The sequence below is a fragment of the Larus michahellis genome, chromosome 14, assembly GCF_964199755.1.
Source record: "Larus michahellis chromosome 14, bLarMic1.1, whole genome shotgun sequence".
NCBI classification, from domain to species: domain Eukaryota; kingdom Metazoa; phylum Chordata; class Aves; order Charadriiformes; family Laridae; genus Larus; species Larus michahellis.
In genome coordinates, this window is record NC_133909.1 from 352,881 (window position 1) to 374,903 (window position 22,023).

Consider the following 22,023-nt stretch of genomic DNA (forward strand, 5'->3'; position numbering starts at 1 on the left):
GGAGGGATTTTGCAGCCCACATTTTGTAATACAGGGTTTCATCCTGTGCCATGCTCTGCAAAGGAGATAGGAAAGAGCCAGTGTAAAAGCAAAATCCTGTCTTTACACTGGAATGCAAGCAAAGCTATTTTCAAAGAAGGCACCTACTATCTATAAAGTTTGTATCTGTGGACAGTAACAGTTTGGATTACAATCTAGTTAGAAGTCCATACAGTCCATGAAAGAAAAAGATGATCTGCTTGAGTCAGAGACTCGAAAAAAAAAATATCATGGAAAGTAGGAAGCCCCCCAAAGCCTGAACAGTTCTTTGGCTTTCTGAAGGTTTTCTGAGCAAGGAGGCTTTCTACTGCTTTTTTTTTTTTTTCCGTGGCATACATGAAAAGAGGGCTATCTATGCAGTATAAAGACTACATGCTGATTTGTCATCCTTTTTCTTCCTCTGAAAGGAACTTGGTGGTGACACTGTTCACAGGTGGCAGTCAATCCCACAGACTTCATTTCTCAGGTGTCTGACGTGCGACTCTGGGAATGGGTTTGGAGATCTGGTGACACTCAATCAGGACTGCAGTCAGGGGAGGCTGTCCTATAATGCTGTAAGATGCTTATCAAAGCCTTGAAGTTGAATGCTAAAAATAGTGACTACCTTTGACATTGATTACATATCAGTGATGAAACAGTGAGATACATCTTCATATTACTGGATTGCTGCTGAAAAATATTGCTTTGGAAACTTTATATATATAAGTGTGTGTGTATGTGAATATATATACACATGTATGTATGTATTTATACACACATAGATATATATGTATGCATAAATTGCATACAGTAAATACATTCAGATGTAATATTTCACACATGTATCTTATAACCTTGGAAAGCCTTTGAGGAATTTAGCTTGATTTGAATAATACTCATTAAACAGAAAGCAAAGGGGAAAAAATGCTGAAAGCTCTCAGCCACTGAATGCTGTCTTTCATGTGTCTTAAATTAAGAATCAGACCTGTGGAAAGCAACTAAAGGTTACATAACCTAATACATAATTAGAAGTGACTGTGGTAGACTGAACAGCAGCCTGAACACCAAATCTTCCCCAGGACTTGATGTTAGTTGATGAGAAGCTCAACATGAGCCGGCAATGCACGCTTGCAGCCCAGAAAGCCAACCACATCCTGGGCTGCATCAAAGGAATCACGGCCAGCAGGTCAAGGGAGGTGATTTTGCCCCTCTACTCTGCTCTGGTGAGACCCCAGCTGCAGTACTGCGTGCAGCTCTGGAGTCCTCAGCACAAGGACATGGACCTGTTGGAGTCGGGCCAGAGGAGGCCACGAAGATGATCCGCGGGCTGGAGCACCTCTCTTATGAAGATAGGCTGAGAGAGTTGGGGTTGTTCAGCCTGGAGAAGAGAAGGCTCCAGGGAGACCTTAGAGCCCCTACCTGTATCTGAAGGGGGCCTACAGGACAGCTGGGGATGAACTCTTTATGAGGGAGTGTAGCGATAGGAGAAGGGGTAATGCTTTTAAACTGAAAAAGGGGAGATTTACTTTAGATCTTAGGAAGAAATTTTTCACTATGAGGGTTGGTGAGCCCCTGGCCCATGTTGCCCAGAGAAGCTGTGGCTGCCCCATCCCTGGAGGGGTTCAAGGCCAGGTTGGATGGGGCTTGGAGCAACCTGATCTAGTGGGAGGTGTCCCTGCCCAGGGCAGGGGGGTAGGAACTATATGATCTTTAGGGTCCCTTCCAACCCAAACCATTCTATGATTCTATGATTCTATTAGATTATGACAGAGAAAGCGAAAACTGTTTGTCCTTATTTTCAAAGAGGTGACCATGGATTCTCTGATGTATGCTGATATCTACAAAGAATGAAAACCCATGTTTTGAGTGAGGCCAACCTAGGCAAAGTTATCTGGCTTACTCTGAAGACTACACAGGAGATAAGTGCCTGGGCAGCTTAGAAGATTCAGGGGACTTTTGTGAACAGAATATAGACAATGAACCACTATATGTGGTAGCTGGTTGTGCTGCCCTTGTAATGTTGGTTTGCACATCATTCTCATAAATGAAAGTTAAAAGTAGGTCTCATTTCAGGTTTAAATGTCCTCTATACTATGTTTCAAAGTGTCTTGAAGGACTGAAGAGGTTTAACCTGAAAAAAGATCTTGCAAATACATGATTTAATAGAATAATCAATTATTAGACTGGATTACCAGAAGCTGCAATAAATTCTTATTCTTTGGACTGAACCTTTGAGTTAAAATCTATTATATTCCTAAAGCAGAAGTTATAAGGGATAATTACATTCTGTTGCAAATAAATTATTTTTCCCCTTAAGGAAGTCTTAAATGAAATTCCATGGTGAGAATGAAGGAGGATGTCTGATTAGACCACTTTAATAGTGGCCAAAATACTTTGAAAATACCTTTAGCAAGATTTTTAATTGAATGAATTTAAATAGGTAAGAAAAAATGTAAACCTTCTAAGAATCCAGATACAACAGTGAGCTTCTCATTATTTCCATGGGAAAATCTCTAAGGTTTTTATTATCTAGGCATTCATTATCTAGAGATCGATGAAGGACTAAGCAGTGATTACAAAATCAAAGTGGCAGAATTTCACATTTTGTGCAATTCTCTTTCGCTTTGCATCACTGGAAGCATTTACTCTTCACTTTCTGCCTTCTTGCCAATTTCACGGCTCTTTGCTCGGAGCTTGTTGACCTGCGACTCTGCAATGTCAGCCCGCTCCTCAGCTTCCTCCAGCTCGTGCTGGATCTTGCGGAACTTTGTGAGATTGACATTGGAGAGCTCCTCCTGGGGATAGGAAGAGAGATAAAATATGTTTTAAAATGTTTAATAATTTTCCTGCTGTAACACTGCACTGGGCATGTTGTGGTATTTTGCCTTTACATAATGAAAAAAATAGAAAAAGAGAAAAGACTGTGAGTTAGTGTGTAATTCTCTTTAAAAATTCTAGGGGAAATCCAAAGAAATAGCTTCAATGTTAAATGTTTAGATGGTTAATAAGATATACCAGGAATCTCTCTCTGGATATGAAGTGCTAATTCACTTTGGATTTTTTGAATAATTATATATAATCATGGTTGTTTTCATGAAATCATTTTTCCATTTATTTATGGCTATAAAATTACGTATTACTATATTTGAAGTGTTTGAGGTTTTTTCTTTCTTTTCTTTTTTTTTTTTCTGCTAGACAGAAATATGAAATGAAGAAAGTAAAAGGAAGCAAAGACCTACTCCCACAATGTTGGCCTGAGCCTTTGGTGGTCTTCCCAGTGACGCAATAATGCTCACAGAACAAGTATTCTACACCCCTCTAGAACCCTGAGCTGTTCAGCCAGAACAGCTGTTCAGGTATCCATTCCTGAGTGCACAGTGACGAAAAGACAAAAAAGTTAAGGGTTTGAAAAGAGCTACTATGCAGGGGAAAAGACCAACACAGACTTCCACCTCCACCTGGATGGAGACTGACTCTTCACACAGCAATACTTACAGCCTCCTCAGCTTGTCTCTTGTAGGATTTCACTTTCATTTGAAGCTTGTCCACCAGATCCTGGAGCCTTAGAACGTTCTTCCTGTCTTCTTCAGACTAAAGAGAAGGACAAGAAAGAGAATGACCTCTTTGCCCCTCTTATTTAAATACCCTCTACATGAAACACGGACTAGTATTCCTTATAGACTATTGGTGTCAAGACAGAGGTGATAAGCTGGATCTTCTTAACATGACCAGAAAGATAAATTCTTCTGATGTTCTCAGTCTTTTCCTTTTTAACTGTGGAACTCAGGGAAGAAAGAAATCCCCCAGGGCTATATTTTGGCTTCCTGCAAGAATTGGTGTGTGAGCCTGAGTAGGCCTCCTGCCGTACCTGGTAGGTCAGCTCCTTCACCCTCCTCTCGTACTTGCGCACCCCCTTCACGGCTTCAGCGCTGCGCTTCTGCTCAGCATCAACCTCCCCTTCCAGCTCCCGCACCTGCAATGAGAAGCCCATCTTTGGAGCTTCCCTGGTATCTCTCCAAGGCACGTGCTCACTCCTGCAGAAATACCAGCCCTACGCACTCTGGCCTCCAGCTTCTGGATTTGCTTCTTGCCTCCCTTCAGTGCCAACTGCTCGGCCTCATCCAGACGGTGCTGCAGGTCCTTCACCGTCTGGTCCAGGTTCTTCTTCATCCTCTCCAGGTGAGCGCTGGTGTCCTGCTCCTTCTTCAGCTCTTCTGCCATCATGGCTGCCTGATGAGAGCAAAGAGGCAAAGCCGTTTTTGGGGCTGGAGACATTCTCGGGGAGAATACATCCACCATCAGCAGCAGGGAAAGGATCTCCCGACTCACATCTGTGATGGCCTTCTTGGCCTTCTCTTCAGCATTGCGAGCTTCCTGGATCGTATCCTCCATTTCAGTCTGAATTTGGGAAATGTCTGTTTCCAGCTTCTTCTTGGTGTTGATCAAACTGGTGTTCTGTTGAGCAGCATCAGAGGTTTGTTTTTGTTAGCTCATTATTTCAAATTAAGAACATTACAGGATTTTGAATTATTTCAGGCATCATGTGAAAAATCAATATCACAAATCTTTCTGTAAAATTTCTTATCACCGGGGAACAATGCTTTTGCTTTTTCTTTTTTTTTTTTTTTCCCCTCCAAAGTTTAATTTTATCAATTTGAAAAAGAGTACTTGGAAATATAATCTGTGCCACATCTCACCCACCAAGGCTGGCACAGGAAAGTAATAAAAATAAAAGAGAAAAATTTGGAAAATAGATAGGATGGATTCCTTCCAGAATCTTTTCAGCATTTGAAACCAGATACTTCCCATAGATTTCAGCATTTGACTGACTGCTGAATGACTGCTATGACATGTAGCTCATGTCAAAGTCTGCTTGACATGGGCCACGTCAGAGACAGGCCCATGCTTCCTTGCTGGAGTGGACAAGCACATTTTTGAAGGAATATGAGGATTCCCCAGTGCTATATTTCAAGTGAGCAAGGAGTAAATATTGCTGTAGTCTCAGAGTTTCAGTCCTTGACTGCTCAGATGGCAGGCCATTTGGCATGTCTGACTAAAAAATTTGGTCCCTATGAATAAGTGTCTTTCCTCTGGAGAGTATGATAGGATGCAAAGAAGGAAGAAGCATGGGTTTCACTGAATGCAACCTGTGAACACAGCCAGTGTACTCTTTCTGCAAAGATCTCTTTTAGTATCATAATGATTACTTCAGAAAAGATAACTCTTGTCTTTGAAGTTGAGCCTCCAATGGTGACTGGAATAAAGCATATCAGTGTTCTCCTACTTATCAAGAGTGCCATTTCTCAACAAGTGGCCTCACCTGGGTATGGAGGAGTTGCACACGCTCACTTGCATCCATCAGTTCCTGCTCAGCCACCTTTCTACATCTCTCTGTTTGTTCCAGTGCAGCCCGTAGTTCCTCAATTTCAGCCTGCAGCAGGTTTGCTCTGCGCTCCACCATGGCCACCTGCTCCTTCAGGTCCTCCTGTGTCCTGAGAGCATCGTCCAAGTGTATCTGGGTATCCTGTAGAGTCATTGAAAGAAATTATAAGCAGATTCTGAGCTGTTTGGCACTGAAAATATCAGCTAAGACATTTCTTTGTAGGCAACTTCTGACCTTGAGCACTCCCTGTGTGTTTCTCAGGTTCTTTTGTGCCTCTGCAGCCTGGCGGTTGGCATGGCTCAGCTGGATCTCTATTTCATTCAGGTCTCCCTCCATCTTCTTCTTCAGCCGCAGGGCTTCATTCCTGCTCCTGATCTCAGCGTCCAGGGTGCTCTGCATGGACTCCACAATTCTGAGATGGTTTCTCTTCAGCTGGTCGATCTCCTCATCTTTCTCTGCTATCTTCCTGTCAATCTCAGACTTCACCTGGTTGAGCTCAAGCTGGAGGCGCAGGATCTTCCCCTCTTCATGTTCTAGGGAGGCCTGGACAAGAACAAATCAGAATACTTTTTATATGACAAATGTTGAACGAGAAACTGAGTAAACAGGAGTACCATATTTTAATATCACTACACTTTTACACAAAACACTCTTTTCCTCTTGTGTCTGGGAATGACTTCACAACGCTTATATTGAGATAGAGAAACAAGATGTGTAGAAGAGCAATAAATAATGCTGGGTACCTCAGCTTCCTCCAGAGCAGCCTGAATTTCAGATTTCTCCTGCTCAGTCTGCTTCTTGATTTTCTCCAGCTCATGAATCGCCTTTCCGCCCTCGGCAATCTGCTCCGTGAGGTCGGAAATCTCCTCTGTGGGAGCAAAGACCAATGACATGGTCAGGCACAGAGCAGAATGGGAAGGGCCCTTTCACACCAAGGTGACAGGCATCTTTGCCGACCTGCAGGCACAGACCCATACGGAATGGCAGTAGCAGTGGCTAGGGAAAGAGCTCTGCCAGGAGCCGAGGAACGGGGACTTACGCTGCAAGTTCTTGTTCTCACGCTTCAGCGTTTCCAGGTGGTCCAAGGACTCCTCATAGGCATTCTTCATCTTAAACAGCTCTGTGCTGAGAGAGCGAGACTCCTTCTGGGAGGCTTCCAGCTCAGCCTGCGTTTCCTCATACTTCTGCTTCCACTCTGCCAGGATCTGAAGAGAAACGGGGCGTGAGTATGGCTGTGGCAATCAGGAGGGGATGCTCTGCCCAGAAGCCCGAGGCCTGGAGCCCAAAACACCTTGTCAAAGTTCTTCTGCTTCTTATCCAGCGCTGCGCAGGCAGCATTCGATCGCTCCACGTCAATCATCAGGTCCTCCACTTCATTCTGCAGCCTCTGCTTCGTCTTCTCCAGGGAGGCACATTTGGCATTGACAGCTTCAACGTGTTCCTCGGCATCCTGCAGGCGCTGTGCCAGCTTCTTCCTGGAAGGCGGTAAGCGCAGCTCCAGGTGAGGAAGCAGATGGGAGCCTGTGGTGTGCAGCCAGTATGCTTTTCACAAGAGCACACTTAGCCACTTGGTAGTGTGTGATCCCCATTTACAGGGAGGTGTAGGACCTCTCCCAGCCAGACACTGTATTTCTATGTCTGAATCCTGGGCTACAGCAGTTCACTCTCTGCTATTCACTCTGCTCTTCACATTAGCATCTCTTGGCTCTTCTGCATCTGAAGAGCTTTGCTGCTTCTGCTTTTCCCCAACGCATACCTGCTCTCGGTTATATTTTCTCTCTTCCTGGCACCCCACCCCAAAGCAGAACATTGGCTTCTTCCTGACGGTACCACGGTGGTCTCCTCAAATTCCCATTCTTAGTCTCTGCCAGCCTTCCCCACATTCCTCACGTACTTGGCCTCCTCCAGCTCCTCCGTGCGCTGAATGGCGTCCGTCTCGTATTTGGTTCTCCACTGGGCCACTTCGCTGTTGGCCTTGGACAGGGCACGCTGCAGCTCCCCCTTGGCCTCCTGCTCCTCCTCATATTGTTCCCGCAGCAAGTCACAGTCATGGCGAGCAGACTGCAAGGCGTGGGCCAGGGCGTTCTTGGCCTGGGGGAAAAATAGTACTGTGAAAATGAGTGGAAATATCCTGGGAGAGGTCCTTTGAAAGGACTGAAATGTTGATGGACACTGGATTATTCTGCTTTGAGTGATGCAAGCTACTGAATGGGAACATAAGATCTCGAAATCTTCAAAAAAATTAATGGATAAACTGTAGGGAAGGGGGACCAAAGCTAATATGGGAAAATATTCACTGCATTAACTAAGTATATTTTTTCTCCTTCTAATCGTGTTCTTTCTATTATTTCATACATATCTCAAACTTCTCCTAGAAAGGAGGAACCCAATGCATAAGACAGAATTTAGAAAGCCTTCTCACCTTTATCTCTTCCTCTAAGTGCCTCTTGAGTTCCTCAATCTGTTGAGTGAAAGCCTGCTTGCCTCTTGACAGCTGAGAAATTAGAGAATCTTTCTCCTCCACCTGTCGTGAATATTCACCTGGAAAGTTCAGAAGAGTAAAAGAACTTTTTTATGACTTATTTAATAAGTGTTAACCTTAATAATTAAAGGCACATAAAATATTTTGAGTTAAAAAAGATTTTATTTCTTTCATGGAATCCTAATCACTGACACCTATCCGTATCTATGAATATGCCAAATTTTTTATCTTAGAGGAAGAAATGAGATACATCATGCCTCCTTTTCCCCTGTCTGACTAGTCTTACTGTGTATTTGTACTAAATCCAGTCGTCACTTGAAGCCTTGATCATACAGAATGAGTACTATATGGTGTACGTCCTCAGGTATATCACTTTCCTCTCCTCGATGTGTCCTGGGAAGCAAAAGGATGAAGTCTAGGCTATGGGATAGATGAATTCTTCTTTGAAACACCAGTCATAGAATCATAGAATAGTCCAGGTTGGAAGGGACCTTGAAAGGTTGTCTGTTCCAACCTTTCATGGGAGAGGGAGTGTAAATGAGATTATCTAGTACCCTGTCCAGTCGTGTCTTGAAACCTCCAGTGATGGGGACTCTATCATACCCCTGGGGAGTTTGCTCCAGTGACTAGTTGTTCCAGTCCTTAAAGATGTGATTGGTCCCGCTCCAGGATGTCTGTATCTCTCTGGTACTGGCGAGCCTTGGACTGGGCACAGCACTCCAGTGTGCCCTCACCTGTGCTGAGTAGGGGGAAGGATCACCCTCTGTTAACCTGCTGGCAACACTTCTCCTAATGCAGCACCGGATTCTGTTGGCCACCTTTGTCACAAGAGCGTATTTCTGTCTTATGTTCAACTTAGTTTCCACCAAGACCCCCAGGTCTTTTTGAGCCTTTTTTTTTAAAGCTCCAGGTTACATACAGTGTTCTCTTAAAAAACATAAATGTTTTACCAGATTCTGTTTGTAGACGAGCTCTCTGAGCACTAATGTCATTAATTGTGCGCTGTTGTTCCTCCTCCTTTGTCTTAATCTCACTGAGCTGATCTTCTAAGGAGCGACACATCTTCTCCAAATTTGCCTATATAGAATAGCATGAATGGTGATTGGTGGTTCAACACACAATTACTGAGAATATGAACTCATAAGAAGGGTGAAAAAAGAAGCTAATGATTTAGAAGTAAAGTCAAAATGTCTCAGTTAATTGATATCTCTTCCTATGAAATTTGCATCCCTGATTCAAAAGTTGGTATTAATAATTTACTACTGTAATTTGTTAATGTTCACTCAATTTTTTCAATAGATAGAAAGGATGATGGGACACTGTTACATGAGGAATTATTTTAAATGTCTGTTTGGTTCCTAGTGATTATGTCATTGGAGTATTTAAGGAAGGTAAAGAAAAATAGGAATAAAAAAGAAAGGGTAAGGTAGGAGTAATTTCTATTTTAGAAGAAACTAAAAAACTGGTAAGGTAAGAATCTTTCATTTCACTATCATAATATTGTGAACCAAGCAACAAGTTCCTATAGTTCCTTAGGTTAAATGCTTCAGATGAAGTATTTTAGCTCTCCCCCGAAGGACACACTATATTATTATACTGATACCGAAATATATGAATTCAAATTCAAGTTGTAAAGTGCAACTACTTAAAGAATGACTGACTTAAATTTCTATGTTAAAATATAAATACTTGATTATGTTTGAATTACTACAAAGAAATATTTCAGTACCTTGGCTTTGGAGACAGAGTCCATGTTACTGGCCAAGTCATCAATCTCCATCTTCAGCTCACTCTTCTCCTTCTCCAGCTTCTGCTTCACTCGCTGCAGGTTGTCGATCTGCTCCCCAAGCTCAGCTGTGCTGTCCGCGTGCTTCTTCCGCAGGGCGGCAGCCGTGGCCTCGTGCTGCAGCGTGGCCTCTTCGAGGTCACGACGCATCTTCTGAAACTCTGCCTCACGCTTCTTGTTCATCTCAATCTGAGCTGCGGTAGCTCCTCCTGCTTCTTCCAGGCGCTCACTGATCTCCTCGAGCTCCCTCGAGAGGTCAGCCCGATGCTTCTCTGCTTTTGCCCGAGAGGTTCGTTCTGCCTCAATTTCCTCCTCCAGTTCCTCAATACGCGCCTGGGGAACATTAGGCAGCCTTCACACCCATGCCCTCCTCCTTCCTCACCTGGGACCCAGTGGTGAAAGAGGGGAAGGAACAGACACTTGCCTGCAGCTCCTTGATCTTCTTCTGCAATTGCATGCCCAGGGCTTGCTCATCCTCGATTTTGCTCTGGATCTGGCTGATTTCAAAGTCTTTCCTTTGGGCAAAGCAAACCATGTTAGAGCTCAAAGGAAGAAGACAAGTGCACCAGCCCAGCGCTCAGGTGCCCCACAGCCACACTTACTTCTTCAGTTTCTCATCCAGCTGCTGCTTATCATTTTCCAAATCCATTATGGATTCCTGGTTCAGCTTCAGGTCTCCTTCGAGTTTCCTCTTGGCTCTCTCAAGGTCCATGCGCAGTTTCTTCTCTTGCTCCAGGGACCCTTCCAGCTAAACACAACACCACCATCAGTGCTCTCTTCGCAGTGTCTGACTGTGCAACAGCTTTTTCTTCTCATATGCCTCTATACTTACATCGTCCACTTGCTGCTCCAGCTTGGTCTTGGCTTTGGTCAGCGTATTGACTTTGTCCTCTTCTGCCTGCAGGTCATCCAGTGTCTGCTGATGGGCCTCTTGGAGGGCTTTCTTCTCTTTTGTCAGCTTGGCGATGGTCTCGTCCAGGGTTGCCATCTCCTCTGTGAGGTTTTTCACCTTTGAGAAGGAGGGAGCAAGTATAAGTAAAGGAAGTAGATACAGAAGTCCTGTAGCAGCACAGTCCCTTTTCTGGAGCACGAGTGACAGGTTCTGCGTCATACCTTGTTTTCGGTGGCATGTTTTTCCTTCTCAACCTTGGCCAGTGTTAACTCAAGATCGTCAATATCTTTCTTCAGCTCTGAGCATTCATCCTCCAGTTTCCTCTTCTTGGCTGTCAGCTCAGCATTCATCTCTTCCTCGTCTTCTGCTCTCTCTGTCAGCTCCTTAATTTTGGCTTCCAGCTGGATTTTGGTTTTGATGAGCTGGTCACATCTTTCCTCAGCATCAGCCAAACCATCAGCTTCCTACACATGTTTCATGATAATAACTATATCAAAATTGTAGAGTATACAAAGTTGTATAAAGACATGGTAATTGCTGCTCTAAGTTGCTATGTATTATTTAAAATACCATACTGTAAACTGTAGCATTTACTGACTGGAAACTGATTGTGTCTCTCTTGATTTGAAAGTGTAAGGAACCAGCTGCAATAATTAACTGCAAATGTATTAATATTTGTAGATCTTATCTTAGCTTTTCTATGTTTTTTTCCTTCCTATTTTATAAATTGTGTGTATATTTTAGAAATAAATGCTGTTTTTGGTGTAATGTGTCTTTTACTGAGACATTTGGGATCATTTTACACAGGACATTACAATTGCATCCGAAAACATTATCAATACTCACCGCCTGCACTTGGAGCTGCAGGTCATTTTTCTCCTGCAGCAAAGAAACCATTTTCTCCTCCAGCTCCTTCCTCTTTGCCTCAGACTTTGCAAGCTCTTCCTTGGTTTTCTCAAACTCCCCCTTCATGTTGGCCATCTCCTTCTCCGATTCTGCGCTCTTCAGCAAGGGCTTGATCTTGAAGAAGAGCTTCATCCAGGGCCAGTGCTTGACGTTCATGAAGGACCGAACATTGTACTGGATGCAGAAGATGGACTCCCTGAAAGGTAATATAAATATATTATGTTACTTATTTTTAAATTTATAATACATATTTAATTGTATATACTGATATATGCAACAAGACATTCTACATATAATACTTTATAGTTATAGTTCTATGTGTTTGTGTATATAAAATATTAATTATATATTTAATAATAATTTTTTATTAATACTCTTCAGTATATTTTTATATATATATCTATCTCTCCGATATATATACATATATATATATATATAAAAGAAGAAAATTCACTAGTTTGATGTAGATTTTCAACCTATAAGGACAGTTTTGAAGTCCAAATGTTTGGCTCACTTTCATGGCCAAAGAAAAGGAACACCTCCAGAAGCTGACCTTGTCCCTTTCATGAAAGCTATCCAAGGGAAGAGGATACTTCTCTTGTGCTAGAAGTATGTTTTTCTTACCTTGTTATTACAATGTTGACCTAAAATAATTAGCTTAGACTACATATCTGGTTTCTGGACATACATATAACGTAGCTGTATACCTAATTTAGCAAAAATTAGTACAAAGGGTAATATAAGTTAAAAACAGTAATTTTTTTCCTAAATAAGGATTTTATACTGCTTCATCTAATGCCAGTACTGCCATACTCCCAAATACAACCATATTGGTAAACCAAATTAAAGAGAAATAAATGAGATTTGGCGAGAAGCAGCCTATTTTCAGTATTGTTCATGTCATTGTTATCTGATGAGGACTGGTCCATCAGGCGAAACACGTTTAAGTATATACCTCCTCTCCATCATTTTCTTAAACTCCACTCTCATCAGGAAGCCCCTGCACATAGCTTGTGTGCGGGTGATGAGCTGTGCCAGCTTGTCATCTCTCATCTCCTCCAGGAGTCCCAGCAGTCCAGCTTTGAAGAACACCTTGAGAAAGAGAATGTTGCAGTACATAAAAAAATCATCACATATTGCAAGCACTGTATATCAGTGAAGCAGCATTTGTACCTTGGTGTGACCAAATTTGTACTGGGTGTGGTCCACATCGATGGATCCAAGGAGCTTCTCAGAAGCCTTCTTGCTATCAATGAACTGTCCCTCTGGGATAGCACTGGCGTTCAGCACCTTGTACCTATGGGAGGAAGTAGAATAGGAAGAAGGTCAAATTCCTGAAAGCCCAATCAAACCTGTGCAACTGACACCATTGTTAAAATTCTCTAAACATGGATCAAGAGTGGAAGAGAGGTAAGTCTGAACTCTGTTCCATTGTTTAGATATCACATTTTTATGGGTAAATATTTTTTTAGGAAAACCCTTGCACTTTGCTTAGTCCAGAAATTCATTACACAAAACAGATACTGATTTCCATGGGTAACCATTGACATGTTTCACATGCCCTGTTATGCCTTATCTCCAAATGAGAACTTTTACGTGTAAGAACAAAAGATGTGGAGAGGAGAAGCAATTCTTCATCAAAAATAGTGGCAGCGCGTACTACCTGAGATTTTTCCATATAATATAGAACAAGAAGCAATATCTTTTTATTTTATTTGGTTTTCCAACAAGTTAGTCTAGAATATCTTGCCGTTTCTTTATTCACCTTTCTGTGCAGATGGCTCAAGTCATCTTACTTTGCTACCCAGAAGTTAACTAAATCTAAGCTAGTCAGCATTTCTGGATAGTTAAAAAGCATTTTTAAAAACGCTTTATCTCATACCAGAATATAAATCAAGGACAGGAATAAATAATTACCCCTTGAAAATGCCCATTCTTCTTGTTAGCTGAGAAAGAAACTGGATGACTGACTTGGACAATTGACTTTGTACGCCTAAATGTAGGTACAATGAACCACTCCCATAACTCCCACAGTAGTTAAAGCAATTAGGAAATGCAAATCATTCAACATTGGTGGATACAGTGGAGGCTGGATGACATGGAATCTGACCTCTGTTTAAAGTCTGCATAGAGTATTCTGCTGGGGAATCCTTTCCTGCAAATTCTAATCCCTTCCAGCACGCCATTACACCGCAACTGATGGAGCACCAACTCATGTTCCATGGCGCCTAATAAATGACATAATGAATTGGTACTTCATTGTACTGCACAGAGTAGAACAGATTTATCACATCTTTGAACTTTAACAACTTACCAGGTGTTTTTGTTTCATTAGGAATAAGGCATCGCACAAAATGGGGATGTGTGCTTCGCAGATTGCTCATCAGTTTGTTTAAATTTTCCTTAAGAGCAAGAGCAAAAATTTGGGTTTAAAAATGTCACTTATACAATCTCAATACTAGATGGAGTAAAAACACTGTTATAAAACAATGATTTTTTTTTTCCAGAACTTTCAGGCAGTTATGAAAGGATACTTCCAAGGATTCAATGAGAATCCTTCTTTATTTGGAAGCAAGTGCTTTTATCCTTTCTGAACATAAGGATTGTGTATATTAGATCAATTGAAAACTTTTCTGAAGTGAATTTTCTTTATTTTTTCATAATGTGGTAGTATTTATAATGATTATTTTACAGTACCCGGAAGAGAGCTGAGACAGTCTGGAAAGAAGAACCTTTCTTCTTGGCGCCCTTCTTGCCACCGCCACCACTCTCTAAATAATAAAATTTTTTTAAAAAGAAATTAACAACAAAAGCACAAAGTTAGAATCTGAAGAACTTGATGTTTTCATCTTAAAAAAAATAGAAAATGTAATAATATGATCAAAATTTGTAAATGCATACGGTGTTTAAAGTTCCAATGGGAGACTTGTTTTTTTCAGATTATAGCTAAATAAAATCCAATGACTTCAAGCTGAAGTTAAGAAAATGCAAACAGGAAATAAAGTGTAACATTTTGCATACTAAGATAAGTAATTAAATAAATTGCTAGTGAATACAGCAAAAGCAGTCTTTATATATCTTTACATCTAAGGGTATGTATAAATTTAGCAGCGTGTTGATACATTTGATTCTATTCCATGAAGTATTTGGGAATGCTCCATATTGCAGAAATCTGGTTTGTCAGCTAGCCTGTGTTAATGTTGTAATACACCTGTCCGGTCTAAAAAACCTACAGATCTATTAAGGTCTCTAGGGAAATGTAATATCCTTTACTAGTCTGAATGACTGAGTTGCAAAAAGTAGATGAGGTTTTGGGTTTTCAATTTTCGAAATGTAAATGTTATTGAAAAGTATTATTGTAAGATTTTTTTCTGTAAGTTATAGTAGAACTGATTTCAAAGAGATCACCTGCTTCTGCCCCACCAACAGAGGCAAAGAGTAAGGCCAGTGTCTTCAGAGATGATTTCTGGTACAGCCCCACAACAGTTTCATTCAGGGGGTCCTTGTTCTTCTCAAGCCAGCCAGAGATATTGTAGTCCACTGTGCCAGCGTAGTGCACCAGGGAGAAGTGGGCCTCAGCCTTGCCTTTGCCAGGTTTAGGCTTCTGGAAGTTGTTGGACTTGCCCAGGTGCTGGTCGTAGAGCTTGTTCTTGAAAGAGGTGTCAGTTGCCTTGGGGAACATGCACTCCTCTTCCAGGATGGAGAAGATGCCCATGGGCTGGGAGAAATAGCAACATATGAAGAAAGAAAGTGTGGAAGCAAGAAGCAGAGACAATGTATATGAGAGAGGAATGGAAGAAAAAAAATTATACAAAAACCCCTCCTCAGAATGTGTAATCTTATATTTTTCCAAAAAGGGCATTTTGTTAGCGGATATGCCATCAGTTATATGAAAACAAGCTCACCCCTAAGTTTCAAAGTTGGGATGTAATAAAGATCTAGCACGTAGAAATTCACTATGTGGGTGTTAGTTGAAGATGAAAAGCAAAATGAATGAAATTAGTATCATTCAGATGTAAGGAAGAGTTTAAGTTTCCTAAATGTTTTCTCTTAGCTACAAGATAGAAAACTTAATTAAACATATTAAATTAGAAGTTGCTCAGTGTTGCTTACTCAGCATGCATTAAAAAATGCACACATTTGAGTATGAACTGCAGAACAGTGACTGTGACTAAAATTTTTGCCCCATGTGAATCATATGTACCACGTGGCAGAATCCCACAGGTATCAAAGTAACAGACAAATGAAAATGTATATGAAAAGCTTGGAGACTAGAAAATATCATGTTATTTGCTGCATTAAGTGTGAGTGACACACACTAGAGTGTTCTAATTTGAGCATAGAAGATTCCTTTTTACATTCTACATCTGGAAAACTATTAAGTGTGTAGGGCCCAAGAACCTTCTCAATGAGCTCGATGCAGGCAGCCAGGTCCATCCCAAAGTCAATGAACTCCCAGTCAATCCCTTCCTTCTTGTACTCCTCCTGCTCCAGCACGAACATGTGGTGGTTGAAGAACTGTTGCAGTTTCTCGTTGGTGAAGTTGATGCACAGCTGCTCCAGGCTGTTGAACTGCAGAATGCAAAGAGATTTATTTACTTGTGAAGTCCAGTTCAAGGAACACTTTCCGTCTTCCAAAAGGTTTTATTTACAACCCATTAAGTTCCACATGGCTGGGATCCTGAATTTCTAGTCACAGGACTGGACAGGCCCTGGCACTGTCTCAACATATTTCTGAACTCTCAAAAGAATTGCAGAGCTTAGTCCAAGTCCAGCTTTTCATCTGCTTGAATGTGTCTTCGCTGCCAGTCTATTTCCAAGCATTCAGAGGGACTCTGGCTTCAGCATTAACAAAAACTTCTTTCAAGATGGCATAGTTTAACTTACTCAAAATCTGTTTCTGCTATTACCTATCAGTTGTTCAAAATTTTCATATCAGTTTTCAATGCAATTTTCACTTCTGCATGCAACAACAGACATCTATAAAAACCTTCAGCCCTTGTGGGATAATACATACTATGAGAACCAGAAGAGAGCCATTCCTACAGGAATGTCAGGATTATGCAATTAATAAAAGCAATACATAATTTAAGCAAAAAAAACCAAAACCAAATTAAAACTCCCAAACTTTTCTACTTCCTTAATGCTCCTTCCAGGAAACTTGTATGAAAATCCTTGTCTTACATCAAAAATCTCGAAGCCAGCAATGTCCAGGACACCAATGAAGTACTGTCTGGGCTGCTTCGTATCCAGCTGTTGGTTGATGCGAACAACCATCCACAGGAACATCTTCTCAAACACAGCCTTTGCCAGGGCACCCACTGAATTGTATACCTAAAGAAACGTAAAAGTTACCATCCAGGGCAAAAGTTGTAAGTTCAAAGATTTTAAATTCATGTCACTTGTTTTCTTTCATCGCTTGCTTCTTACCTGCTGCACTGTTTGACCCTTGGTCACATATTCATTCCCAACCTTGACTCGTGGGTAGCAGAGGGCCTTGAGCAGGTCTGCTGAGTTCAGACCCATCAGGTAGGCGGCTTTGTCAGCAACTAAGGAAACAAGCATGCAGCAGGATCGAATATTAGCTCTCCAGGAGACGTACCTTGTAGTAATTCAAAATCTTTTCTGCAGAAGCCACATATGCTTTAAGTCACATACTTTAAAATACTGTAATTTTTCTTGATTTTCTGTTTTTCACACTTTAATGTAGACGATTTGTAAATGTAAATATTCTTCCAAATGCCTTTACAATGAACATACAAATTTTGAAACAGTTGACTGGACAGACAGAAGGGCAAAAGGCCATAAAAAAGACAGGTCAAACAAGTCACAATTTCTGAATAAACTGGAAAAGGAAACTGGTTAGTAGTGAAATACACTGCACTGAAAATCTTAGTCAGTGAAACTCCACTGTCATTAGAGAGAGTGAAATAAATTAATGAAGTATTTTGCCAAAATTATGAACAGGCTACCTCATACAACTTTCATAGTGGGAACGCATTCTCCCTAAGGATGATTTTCACACACATAGGTCTTCTCCAGCTTTCATCTTCTCTGAATCTAGGCTACATATACATAAGGCTACATGTACATATACATATACATATACATATACATATAGATAATACAAGAATTAGCGTACTGGATATACTCTGTCATCACTTTCCGTTTTGCTGCCTGTGTCTTCTCACAGGAAAGATAATATAGAACACCAGTATTATTTACAGAGTCCTTTAGTGTGAGAAGGCAAAAACTCATTATAGAATGTGCATATACTCAGATGCTAATTTTGAGCTACTTCTATTGCTTGTTATTTACAACTAAATATTTAGTTTATATTTATCACTAGAAAGACTAAGGCATGAAACAAGAAAAAATTTGGAACTCGTTTTATTTCACTTTTGTAGAGTTAGATTTTAATAATTAGTCATTTAATTCTATTATACTCTAATATATCTCTTTCCTTTGGTTATATTCATGAAATGATTACAGCTATTATTTGTGGCCTATTCTACTGTTACTGTTCATCATCATCAGACTCATTGCTGTTGTATTCCTTGTAGCCATTTTCATTTATGTCTTAACTTTCCTAAAAAAATCACAAACCGCAAAAGCAAAAACTCCCTTATGTTTATGATATACGCAGATAACTCTGGTTTCATGGAAATACTTCCATGAACTTTGAAAGGAACGCGCCTTTGAACAATTCTAGGCAAAGCAAATGCAATAGACATATCTCGGATGTCTATTTTGCAAACAAAAGTCCTGGAGACATGCTGATGCTCTACAGAAAATGTAGACCATATGAGGCACAGCTGCAGTATTAACTAATGCTCCTCTTGACACCCCCCGCCAGTGTAAAATGAAGTAGCACGATGCTCTCAGTTCAGGCATTGTGAGTTGTCTCCAGAATACAAGCTTTGAAGCAGAGCAGCTTCAGGATTCTGGCTTCCTGCCACCCAGAAGAAATACTATTAGGAGGTGACTACAGCTGATGATAAATGATAGTGGCTACCAGGGCACATAAACTATGGTCAGCGAGCAGAGCGGCTCCCGGTTCTGGGCCAGGTCTGGGAAGCTGCCATTCAGCACAGCAGTAGAGTGTGCTTTTCTGGAAGCGAGCTTTAGGATTGACTGCCCTTGTACTTTGCATAGCTCCAAATCATCTGCATCTTCCACCGAGTTGCGTTCTTCCAGCAAAGTCCTCTGGTTAGGACACATGTCTATTGTACAACACTAGCACCTGGGGAAATGCGCAGGCGGAGTCAATGATTCTGACCCCAAACTACTGCCTGTATTAGTGAGTGTTCCGGTATATACTGTGCTCCGGTATACATCATGCCGGTACCTTCTGTGCCATCTGGCTCTGCCTGCTCCTCACGCTGCTTCTGCTTAAACTTCAGGTTGCCATAGTGCATGACAGCCCCCGTCAGCTTGTAAATGGCTGTTTTCTCATCGGGAGTGAAGCCCAGGATGTCAATGGCACTCTAACAAAAGCATCATTAGAGTAAGTATCGTGATTGGTAAAGGTGAGAGTCCGCCTAGGAAAACTTCTGCACGTTACTTACGTCTGTTGCCATCAGCTCTTCCTGGTCGTTAATGCTGGGAACCGTGATCTCACCTTGACTCACGTACTGGTAATCATACGGGTTGGTGGTGATCAGTAACATCTCTGAAAAGAAGAATAAAACATGTCGGATCAAAGTAAATGGCACGTCAAGGCACTAAATGCTGCTCCGTGACCTTTGTCAGGAGAAGTTAGTGCTCTTTCCTACCAATCAGCTCTGGCTTCTTGTTGGACATGATCTGGTAGAATATGTGGTAGCTTCTTTCTGCCTTGAGTTGGAAAGTGACTCTGGACTTCTCCAGCAGATCTGGCAAAGACGGTAGGACAGAGTTAGTGCAAGAAAATTGAGGCAGGCTGGGAGGAAAAGGCTCAGGCCAGGAGAGTCACTTACATGTTTCAATGTCAGCAGAAGCCAGTTTTCCCGTGGCACCAAAATGGATTCTGATGAATTTACCCTGAAAGAAGCAGACAAGTCAACATAGATTAAGTTTACCAATCCTGACTGCAAGAATATTTGAGTCGGTGTGTTGATAAGAAAGAAGTAATTTTTCCCCAGGCAACAACTTACAAAACGTGAGGAGTTGTCGTTCCTCACTGTCTTGGCATTGCCAAAAGCCTCCAGCAATGGGTTGGCACTGATGATTTGATCCTCAAGTGTCCCCTAAAGCAGGAAACTTCTTGTCACGATATAGCTCATAAATAAAGCTGACAGTTGCGGGTTCCTACCTTTGGGACCTCACCTGCATTTTGCCTGTTGGCTGCTGCTCTTCTTTCTTCTTATCCCCGCTCGCTGCAATTGTTGCAAAGTACTGGATGACACGCTTTGTGTTCACAGTCTTCCCCGCACCGGATTCTCCGCTGTCAAACCAAAGAGAGAAGCAGAGAGCGTGCGGTCAGCAGGAGGTCCCCTGGCACCGGGCAACCCTGCAGGGACCCGAGCAGGGATGTACATACGTGATCAGGATCGACTGGTTCTCGCGATCTGTGAAAGAGGCAGAAGCAAAGATAGCGTTAGCAGTTGTCCCAAGTAACACTAAGCTGAATGAGAAGTAAATCTGTAAATGGAATTTGGGACTTCTCCCAAGTCCAGGAGTAGCAGTCCAAATAGTCCAAGGCTGCCCAATTCCCTTTCAGGTCCCAATAGTAGAAAGTAGAAGCTGAAAAGACGCACAGGGCTGTCAGAGGCATGTGGTACTGATGCAAGCTGTGTACCCACTTGTGCTTCATACAGTTCTCACCAAGAAATTTAACCAAACTGCCTCTCTGCATTCAAAATAGAGGAATATATGCAATAAAGACTCTTTCTGTTCCCTCAGTGGAAAAAGTTGCAAAGTCAAGTAGTATTTCTCTAGTGGGAGAGTGTTGAATTTCATACAATAAAGTGCAAATCAGACACAGTGCTGAGTCCATGCATGCTTCTGGGTCAGTTTCACTTGAAATTAATTCCTTTGTCAAGTTCTCAGTCATACAGCTCCGTGGTGGTTTTATCTGGTTTGTCACATGGTCCAGCAAGATCAGTGAGGCTTTTTGGCTTAGATTGCTGTGAGGGAGGGCAAGCACTCACCAGTCAGCATGAACTGATAGGCGTTGTCAGAGATGGAGAAGATGTGTGGAGGGGCCTCCTGGCGCTTCTTGCCTCGGTAGGCCAACACCACCTCCGGGTTGTACACTGGCAGCCACTTGTAGGGGTTGACAGTGACACAGAAGAGGCCTGAGTAGGTCTGTAAGGAAGGAGGAGAGGAAGCTGATTTTGCATAGTTGAGAAGAGTTACAGATAAGGCAGAGGTGAATGATGTTCTGAGGAGTCCAGGGTAGTGAAAAAAAATAAAGTGGAGGACTGACCTAGCAGAAAATGGGTGAGATATAGCATATAACAGGAAAGGTAAAAGCAGGAAGGAAGAAGAGGGAGAAGATTTTGACAGCAAGACACATTCAAGAAAGAAAGAAGACATAGCAAAATGCTGAAAGATGAATGCAAGAAGTCAGGAAGTTCTTCAGAGAGACTGAAAGATGTCTTCAACTCCTCAAAACCAGGAATCATCTCCTCCTGCTGGTACTTACGTAGATCATCCAGGCTGCATAACGCTCTTTGAGGTTGTACAGCACAGCAGGTTCATGGAGATGGGTCATCATGGCCATGTCCTCAATTTTATCATACTTTGGAGGATTCATGGAGAAGATTTGATCATCCTTCACGGTAAGAGTCTGCCAAAGAAAGGAGAGACAAATATTTGCTATCTAAAAGTCCACCGCAGGATTAAATTTTATTCTCAAGCCTTGAATTTTTTTTTCCACTCACTTCTCCGCCTTCGGTCTTGACAGTGACCTTCCCTGCTTCTTTGCTCTGGATTGTGCTTTTCACATAGGATTCCTTTGCATGCACCACAAAGACTGAAGTCTTGGCATCAAAAGGCTTGTTCTGGGCCTCGATTCGCTCCTTTTCCGACTTTCGGAGGTAGGGAGCTGCCTCCCCAAAGATGGCCATCTCAGAGTCTGATGACATGGCTGCAGTTTATTAGGGGTAATGCAGCAAGTATCTATGAGGGTGGAAAATACATTACAACAGTGCATGATAGAAGAAACCCTCCACAGCATAGTGGATTTGATGGTGCTCTGCTGTATGTATCAACTGGTTGAATGGACTCTTTCATTTTTCTGCTAATTCAGGGCTCTCTTCTATAATTATCTTTCCTTTATTTCTGTCTTATGTAGTCAGATCTCTAGGCCTACTGGATGACTGCAGTTACACAGGAATGCTTTTTGTGTTCTGGTTTTTGTTTTCCTGGCCCACCCCACCCCCCATTTGTTGAATTAAGAGGATAAACAGATCCTTTCCAAGGTTCCAAACACTGCATGCACTAGATATTCCTAGTTTTGGAATTGTGAAAGCCCTCTCATATCTCTTTTGTTTAGCACCTTTCAGACTATGAGATTTACTATGAGATACGTTTACAATAAAAGACTGGAGAGTTACTCTGGATATGCAGAG

The 22,023-nt window shown here is 41.8% G+C and overlaps 1 protein-coding gene across 1 annotated transcript; it reads right to left on the bottom strand.

Moving 5' to 3' along the window:
• Positions 1 to 2,409: 2,409 nt before the first annotated feature.
• On the bottom strand, positions 2,410 to 21,537 carry LOC141751115 (myosin-1B). The gene is made up of 38 exons (XM_074607423.1): positions 21,334 to 21,537; positions 21,096 to 21,239; positions 20,599 to 20,755; positions 19,989 to 20,016; positions 19,775 to 19,892; positions 19,603 to 19,695; positions 19,426 to 19,489; positions 19,243 to 19,341; positions 19,036 to 19,139; positions 18,816 to 18,954; positions 16,898 to 17,016; positions 16,652 to 16,801; positions 15,869 to 16,039; positions 14,876 to 15,185; positions 14,165 to 14,238; positions 13,782 to 13,869; positions 13,578 to 13,695; positions 12,641 to 12,764; positions 12,423 to 12,559; positions 11,408 to 11,663; positions 10,783 to 11,025; positions 10,502 to 10,678; positions 10,272 to 10,417; positions 10,094 to 10,184; positions 9,613 to 10,002; positions 8,834 to 8,960; positions 7,824 to 7,942; positions 7,296 to 7,492; positions 6,693 to 6,876; positions 6,441 to 6,606; positions 6,145 to 6,269; positions 5,636 to 5,944; positions 5,339 to 5,542; positions 4,348 to 4,473; positions 4,078 to 4,248; positions 3,887 to 3,991; positions 3,514 to 3,609; positions 2,410 to 2,813 (listed from the first exon to the last, which is right to left on the bottom strand). The coding sequence occupies exons 1-38, from the start codon at positions 21,535 to 21,537 to the stop codon at positions 2,661 to 2,663; spliced, it is 5,826 nt and encodes a 1,941-aa protein (XP_074463524.1). The 3' UTR covers positions 2,410 to 2,660.
• Between the last annotated feature and the right edge of the window lie 486 nt (positions 21,538 to 22,023).